The 8,451-nt window shown below is 48.9% G+C and overlaps 1 protein-coding gene across 1 annotated transcript in view; it reads left to right on the forward strand.

Annotated features, from left to right (window-relative positions):
* The window catches only part of TUNAR (TCL1 upstream neural differentiation-associated RNA), a 51,093-nt gene extending 48,306 nt beyond the window's left edge, over nucleotides 1–2,787 (forward strand). The window contains exon 2 of the mRNA XM_055556211.1: nucleotides 1,983–2,787. Coding sequence (XP_055412186.1) covers nucleotides 1,983–2,168 — 186 coding nt within the window. The 3' untranslated portion in view covers nucleotides 2,169–2,787. The remainder of the gene's footprint in view (nucleotides 1–1,982) is intronic.
* The last annotated feature ends 5,664 nt before the right edge of the window (nucleotides 2,788–8,451 follow it).

Genomic DNA, 8,451 nt, shown 5'->3' on the forward strand with positions numbered 1-8,451 from the left:
AACCTGCATCTGTTCCGTCTAACCTGCATTGGCAGGCAGGTTCTTTACCCCTAGTGCCACCTGGGAAGCGCCATGTCATTATGGAGACCCCTAAGTCTTGGGATCTGCAGAGTGAGTCAGCAACTAGGAGATTCAGGAGAGCTGATGGTTTCATTTCAGTCTGAAGGCTGGCAGGTTCAATACCCAGGAAGAGCCTAGGTTTCCCTCTGGATGCAAAAGCAGAAAACAGCTGATGTCCCAGCTCAAAGGCAGTCGGGCAGGAAGAGTTCCTTCTCACTCAGCCCTTTTTTGCTATTCAGGCCTTCGACTGCTTAGATGAGGCCCACCCACACTGGGGAAGGCAGTCCGCCTTGCTCAGTCTACTGATTCCAATGTCAATCTCATCCAGCAACCACCCTCACAGACACACCCAGAATCATGTTTGAAAAATGTCTGGGCACCCCAGGATCCAGGAATCAGTCAGGTTGACAGAAAATTGATTGTCACCACTCTGGAGCCTGAAAAGCCTTCTAGCTCGAAAAGACACAGCTCTCTAATAGAAGAGGTGCAGCCAGGGGCCCTGGCCTGGTCCCTGTCCCATCTCATCAAGTAGGACAGGCTGTTGCTGCTGCCATCTCATACACATTAGTCATTCTTCCCCCCCCACCACGTTGTTTGGATTAGTCATCAGTGGGAAAGAAGGCTTCAGCTGCCCACCAGGTCCCCTGAATGGTCATATTTTTTATTTTAAAGAATAAATAGAAATATCTTAGTTATTGCAAAATATGTCATACACATCAGGCAATCCCTGAAACAGTTGAAAGGATAAAGATAAAAAACGAACCTCGACATGCTTCCCGCACAGCCTCACAAATGGAAAATGACCAGTATATTGAAGGTCTTTGCTGCTCTCTGAGGGGATTCCCGCTCTGTCCTTTCCTGTAAGTAGCCACTCTCCTGAATTCTGTTGGTCATTCTCTTGCATTTTACAAATACCTAAGTGTGTGTCGCTAAATATACTTGTTTGACGTGCCCTGTTTGAGTCTTTATGAATTGACACGTGCTGTGGATGTTCTCTGCACCATCCTTCTTCATACGAAATGGGGCCTCACCCACACCATCATGTGTAGCCGCTGTGCGTTCATTTCACTGCCGTGTCATGTTCTTTGGTGTGGACGTGTCCATCGTAGGAGCCACGTGTCCTTCTCTTCAACTCTTGATGCCTGTTTGGGTAATTTCTGGTCCTCTGCCTTCCCAGCTGAAGCTCACAGGAGCATTCTTGTCACTGTCTCCAGGTTCACAGGTACAGGGATTTCTCTTCGATGAACACCTAGGAGGTCAGGTGCTCAGCCCAGCTGAGTACCCAGCTTCTCTGGGTAATGCCAGGGAACTTTCCAGAATGATTTGACCAGTGTGTGCTCCCGCTGGCGGTGATGTGGGTTTCTTATGATGCTCTCCCCCTACCCCCTTTCCATCCTCTCTGGTCTCAGTAACTTGCCTTCCCTAGGTTCGGTCACCCTTGTTCACAGGGTGGCCAGTGTTTAAAGCACAGTGTGACCACAACGCCCTCCTACCCACTTCATGCACGAGCAGGACTGTACTTGTCTAGGGTGGAATCTAGTACGTGAACATGTGTCAAGTTCCCGCTGCTGTGGGAGAGCACACGTGCTTGTGTTGGACGACTGTGCAGCTGTCTGTCTGTGCTTCAAGGAAAAGGACTAAAACAAAATCCCAGTAGAATAGGTGGTGGCCAGGCTGAGCCCCAGGGCTGAGCTCTTTATGCCAATATGACAATCCTCATCCTTGAAAGTGATCAGCCATGCTCTGCCATTTCTCCATGGCCAAAGAGCAGTGCGTCCCAAGGTTTTCTCCATGAGAGATTTTTCGGGCCCACCCAAGACCTAGTCCCCAGACATGAAATCACTCCCCGACCCGGTCTGCCAGGCTTTGGAGAGGATGCTTATAAACTGTCATTTTTTTGTGCTGCCTCTGTCCAATCGCAGGTTAGTCTGGGGAGGAAGATAAAGACATTTGCCACCAAGATGGTAATCACGAGTGGAAATGATGAAGACAGAGGAGGCCAGGAAAAAGAGAGTAAAGAAGAGAGTGTCTTGGCGATGCTGGGGATTATTGGGACCATTCTGAACCTGATCGTCATCATATTTGTATACATCTACACCACTCTGTGAATGGCCCAGTGGGCCCTCAGGCCTCGGGATGGCCAAAAGACAGGAGGAGTCCTGTGTGCTGGCAGATCAGTGACCGGACACTGAGCCAGCAAGCAGCCTTGACCGACGCATACCGCCCAATCAGATGCACCTTCGAACTCGATAAAGGGTCACCAAAATCAACCAATCCTGCTGCAAGGAGCAGACACTAAAGCACAATGAATCCACCAAAACTCATTCACACAGCAAGGAACTCAACATCGTTGGCAGGGGACCCGAAAGGATGCTTGGAAAACCGCCCTTTGACACCATCAGGGAGTGGATGGGTGCAGAGATGGGTTATCCCAGGTCACTGACGGATGCCACGTGTTCAAAAAGAGGAACAGGGGTGGACACAGCTCACAGTAGACACAGCTCTCGGCCTGTCTCCCAGGACATGTGTTTCCTCCTAACTCGATGAACGGTTTGGTACCAAAAAAACCACAGGGACAATCCTTGACAAGCATCCCATTCATCAAAAGTGTCTAACTATTTGATACTGGGGAGATAACTTATTTTTTCTTTTTTTTCATTGGCTTGATGTGTGTATCTGTTCATATCAAGGTTTATAAATATATATTTTTAATAAATGTGCTCTATTTTTTAGCATGAACCAAATATTTGGAGACGTGCTCCTGGACCCATACAGCTTTCCTTGGTTTTACCTGCTGTATCTACCTTAGACTGCAGTTCTGTTGTGTAATCGCTCTAGTCCTTGTTCTCTCATCTGGAATTGTTTCCCTCTCATGCTTTTCGGTCTGGAGGACATTTTCCCGTAAGACCAGCTGTGATCTTGGTTGGTGCATGTTTTAAGATTGTCCACTGAGCGACTTTTTGTTGTTATACCGGAGATGTAAAATGGTCGTGGGCATGTGGACTTTGGATGTATCGTATCCTTACTGAGAATTATGCATGAACAGGGCTGAGTGATATAGATCAGCTTAAAATTTTTCTTTTTACAAGGAATACCATGGAGGAAGGGCACGGCTACATCTGTGGATCAACTATAGGATGGAGTATTCAGCTTCTCATTGGCAGCGTCATTTCATTCTTGTGACCATTTGTCGATGAGATTTGATTTTGTTGGCCACATGCCATGAAAGATGGGTGGGAAGGACAAGGCAGGGAAAGCTCAGTGTTAGGTGCGTAATTCCCGTAGTGAGCCTCCTGGGAGCCTTTGCAACGTAGGTGGGGGTGTAGATGACACTTGGAACCGTCCCCAAGAGCTCACCTGGCTGTTTCAGGCTGGGAGGACACCCCTGCAACAGATGACTTTTCAAGAGCTCTAGAAGGGGATGCAACGGTCACCCTAAAAGATTGCTACATTTCTTCAAGCTCCTGGTTTACACCCACAAGAAGCTACTTCCTCCCTGGCAGGGACAGTTGAATCAGGATGAATGTGCCCTCTTCTCCTGCCTCCCTGAGATGGGCCTTTTACTGGCTGCAGCGGCATGGCCTTATAAAGAGGGTTAGTGTTCCTTCTGCCAGCGCCAGCCTTGCCTGTGGGCAAAATAAGCAGCAGGCTGCCTATGTGGAGTCGAATGATGTCCAGGAGATCACCGCCAGGTCTCTCCCTCCCAATGTCGTGGTGTCTGAAATTTCACCCTTAGAGAGTCACTTCTTGGACGTGTTAAGGACCAGGCTCTTTTTAAAGCAGATGCCCCGAGCACCTGGCCCTCATCAAGAGTCTTCTCTTCCCCACCAGAAGGAACAGAAGTCGATGTGCGTTCAGGACATACTGTGTGCTAGGCGCTGTGCCCAACCCTGTATCCCTTCAGTCGTTGAATGCTCACAGGAAATGAGCTGCAGAGTCTCTGTCCCACATCGTAGAGGAAGAAAGGGGAACTCAGATGGGGAAACTTCCCCAAGGTCAGGTAGCTGGTAGTGGTGAGTCAGAACGCAAATTCCCAGAGCCGTCTGATTCCCTAGCCCACTGAGGGGCGTCACATGCTGGGCAAAGAGGGAATGGACAGGCAGGGAATGGCCGGGAAAGGGCCCGCGGGCCGGATGAACACCCATGGTTTGCCGAGGGCCAGCTCTGCTCCCCGCCCTCCTTCCCTCCTAAGAATGAATAACCCCTGGCAACTCCTTGCATCCTGGCACAACGCTGGCCACGTGAGGACTTGAGGAGGGAGGCCAGGAGGAGGCTGCTTAGAAATATAATGGACTGTCGGGGGAGGGAGCCATCTCACGGGTTCCGTGTGGTTCTAGAAAGACTGTGTGAGAATTCTGAACAGTGTATACAATAAAGGTGCAATGGAAAAAAAAAAAAATCTACCGATGTCCTTTTTCCCCCCTCCAGCGTCCTGGTATTTTTAAACCTTCACATCATTCCTTTACCTATATATATATATATTTGTTTTATTTTATTTCAGATTTTTTTTTTTTTTGATGTGGACCATTTTTGAAGTTTTACCTTTGCTTGTTTTCCTATTTTCTGTTTTTTTTTTTTTTTTTTTTTTTGCTTGGGAATCCTAACTCCCCAACCAGGGATCGAACTCATACCCCATGGACTGGAAGGTGAAGTTTTAACCATTGGACCACCAGGGAGGTCCTGATTTTTTTTTTTTTTTTTTAAGCAGACAAAACTGAATGTGACTCTGTTCCAATGAAACTGCTTTGTTTGAACTGTGGAAGCCCTGGTGATTTTTCAAGTGTACTAATTTGAAATTTTTTGAGGGGAAAAACTGCCTTTCTGATCCTCTCAACAGCTCCCCAATGGTCCTTCTACACTGTCCTAATCCACAGCCTGGAAATAAAGCTGCCCGTTCAATGACTGCCAACCCAAGTGGCAGCGCTCTCTCCTGCAGAGAGAGTCTTTCATTTCTGCCCTCATTTAGCAAAGCCTAAGAACACAGACTGGGCAAACGCATAGTTTCCTCCATGATCTCAAGGTGTCTCGTGGGGATGTGATGGGGAGGCAGCTGGTGGCCCTGGGGCTTAGTATGCCGAGCCCAGCCTTGGCATGAATAGCAACAACCCAAACGACCAGCCCAAGGGCTGAGACTTCCCTCCCATCCTAAGGGACCCTCACAACAGCCTGTGAGATGTCCATGCCTACCCCGTCTCACAAGGTGAAGTGTGTGTGTGTTCACTCACTCAGTTGTGTCTGACACTTTGTGACCCTATGGACTGTAGCCCACCAGCCTCTTCTGTCCATGGGATTCTCCAGGCAAGAATACTAGAGTGGGTTGCCATGCCCTCCTCCAGGGGATCTTCCCTACCCAAGGATCAAACCCACATCTCCTGCATTGGCAGGCTGACTCTTTACCACTGAGCCACCCGGGAAGCCCTAGAAGATGAGGAGAAAGGCTCAAAAAGGCTGATCGACTTTTCCAAGGTCACACAACTCGAAACCAGCAGAACCAGACCTGTCCCACCTCTGTGCCATCCACAGACTTTGAGTGGCCCAGGCTGTGGGTCTGAGCTCAGCTGGAGTCTTTGGGCCAATCCAGTCATGTCACACAGCTTCCCACTACACCTACCCCTCCCGGCTCACAACAAAGCTGGTCTGGCCAACATGGCTGAATCAATGCCTTTGACTTCTACACCAGAAAGTGACTCGGAAAGCCCGGGTTCTGTCAGGGGAGGGCCAGGCACCCATGGCAGTGTGCCCTTGGTGGTTTGGGGCCACAGAGTGCTTGTCGATGGCCAGAAACAGCCTGGGCCTGACTTTCATCTGTCTTATATGATCGATACGACCAGCTCTGTGAGCCTCAGTTTTCCTCATCTGTCAACAGGGGCTGCTAATAGCCCCCAAGTCTCATCAGGAGTTTTAACCTCGTTTTTATTGATACAGAAACTGTGGCCTGGAAAGGTGAGTTGACTTAGCAAAGGTTCCCTGGTGGCTCAGACCGTAAAGAATCCGCCTGCAATGTGAGAGACTGGAGTTCAATCCCTGAATCGGGAAGATCCCCTGAAGAAGAGAATGGCAACCCACTCCAGTATTCTTGCCTGGAGAATTCCATAGAGAGGAAACTGGTGGGTTCCATGGGGTCTCCAAAAGTCGGACATGACTGAGCGAATAACAAGTTCACTTTGACTAGGGGACCATGGCGTCATGTGGCCAGGGGCCCAGAAGCTGCTACCTTCACCTTTGCAGCCAAAGAACGTCACTTAAACCCGCTTGTCATTGTTCATGTGTGTGTGTGCTAAGTCGCTTCAGTTGTGTCTGACTCTTTGCGACCCCATGGACTGTAGCCCTCCTGCTTCCTCTGTCCATGGGATTCTCCAGGCAAGAATACTGGAGTGGGTTGCCGTGCCCTCCTCCAGGGGATCTCCTCAACCCAGGGACTGAACCCATGTCTCTTATGTCTCCGGCATTAGCAGACAGGTTCTTTACCATTAGTGCCACCTGGGAAGCCCCTGGATATGAGTACCATTTACTAAAGAAACACTGGATCAAAACTTACGTTCACATTGCTTCTAACAAACACCTGTGTGTATCTAATGTGGGAGCAGTTCTTATCTGTCTCTTTCTCTCCCACATTCCCCTCTCGCTCTCCTCCTCTCTCTCCTTCTTTCCCGTCCTCTGTTCATTTCCCCTCCCTCTCCCCCTCAAAGCCCCAGGGCCCCAGCTCACCATCTCTCACTGATGCCATCACCCATACTTAGTCTAAGGGCTCCCTTTTTCTGTCAACTGCCTGCAGAACACCAGAAAGCCCACCCGCCTCGTTTCACTGTTTTTCATAGAGACCATCTCATTGGCTGCTTAAACAATTTCCTAACAGCTACTTTGGGAACCCAGAGTGGCTATGATCATGTCACACTCTGGTAAGAGAAAGTTCCAGAGGCCAAATTCCTGCCTTCTCTTCTGAGAGACTCCTGGAGTGTCCTGTAGCCCCACCCACTAAAGGAAGGACCTCTATATGAGACAGCCCCAGAAAGATGCCCCTGTGGACTGGGGTACCTTCTGACCTCACTACATAATGATTCTTTCCTCTTGTGGGAAGCAGATGGAATGGACAGACTTAATATTTTCTGTTGTTTGTAAACAAGTTGTACAAAACTGGTGTGTGCTTTTCATAGAAGGGCTACATGTTGCCATGAGAAATAAGGTCACATAATATATAATTTTTCACTACAAGACTCATTGTTAAGAGGTGTGCTTATTTACTCTATTAGACAATAATGGGTATTGCAAAATTAGGTAAGAGTCATGATTGGATGTCTCTGCAGCATGCCTCTCCCTACCTGGGACAGCAGCCTACCAGGTATGCAGAGACTTGGCTCCAAATCCTGGACATCAACTCTGTCACCTGCCCCTAATTGCTGGAGGACAGCACAACCCAACGTCCTGTTCAGACATTCAAAGCATCCCATCCACTCCCCACACTCGGCAGACGGCAGGAAGCCAAAGGGTGACAGCTGAATGGTTCTAAGGTACTTGGAAGTAGCTAGTCAGCAATAAAAGGACAACATTTTAAACTAGTATCTGTCTCACTGGGACTGGGCTTTCCAGGTGGCACTAATGGTTAGGAACCCATCTGCCAATGCAGGAGATGTAGGAGATGTGGGTTCACTCCCTGGGTCGGGAAGATCCCCTGGAGGAGGGCATGGCAATCCACTTCAGTATTCTTGCCTGGAGAATGCCATGAACAGAGGAGCCTGGCGGGCTTCAGTCCACAGGGTCGCAAAGAATCGGACACAACTGAAACGACTTCGCATGCAGCATGCCTTGGGACTAAAGGAATCAAAGTTAGATGGAGCAGAGGTGATCCAAAGTTTGCTCCTCACATCTCCCTGACCTGTAAACTGACATCTTTTTCTAAACCAGGAAGATGCTTCTATCACGAAAGGTCAAAAGCACAAACTGATGATCCACTGGCATGGTCCAGCCACAAATCAGGGCACCTGGAATGCCTGCAGGTCTCTGAATCTCTGGGACCTCCAGCCCAGGAAATGTGGACTTCAAACACTTCCTCACAAACCCGCACATTCCAGGATAAACTAGTAGGTTCCTTTGGAGTTCATACATCGTTAGCTTAGCCAACCCCTTAGTCAGTTCCCAGAGACTGGTATTTACAATTCTGAATAGGAATCAGGAAACACAGCCCAACATGCTTGTCCTTCTCCTGGTTGTATTACCTTCTCACCATCTGAGCCTCTATTGTCCTGGCCTCTGAGACATTACCTGATCAGACTGGCCCTGCTTTCTCCTTGGTCTCTGCTTTCTGTTCTAAAGAGTCCAACTTTAGTATTTTTAGTTCTGACGACTCTGCTGTAGAACTTGGGGTTCTGAAGTTCTAAAGATTCTGCCTCTGTA

Source organism: Bubalus kerabau, chromosome 19 (assembly GCF_029407905.1).
Source record: "Bubalus kerabau isolate K-KA32 ecotype Philippines breed swamp buffalo chromosome 19, PCC_UOA_SB_1v2, whole genome shotgun sequence".
Lineage (NCBI taxonomy): Eukaryota > Metazoa > Chordata > Mammalia > Artiodactyla > Bovidae > Bubalus > Bubalus kerabau.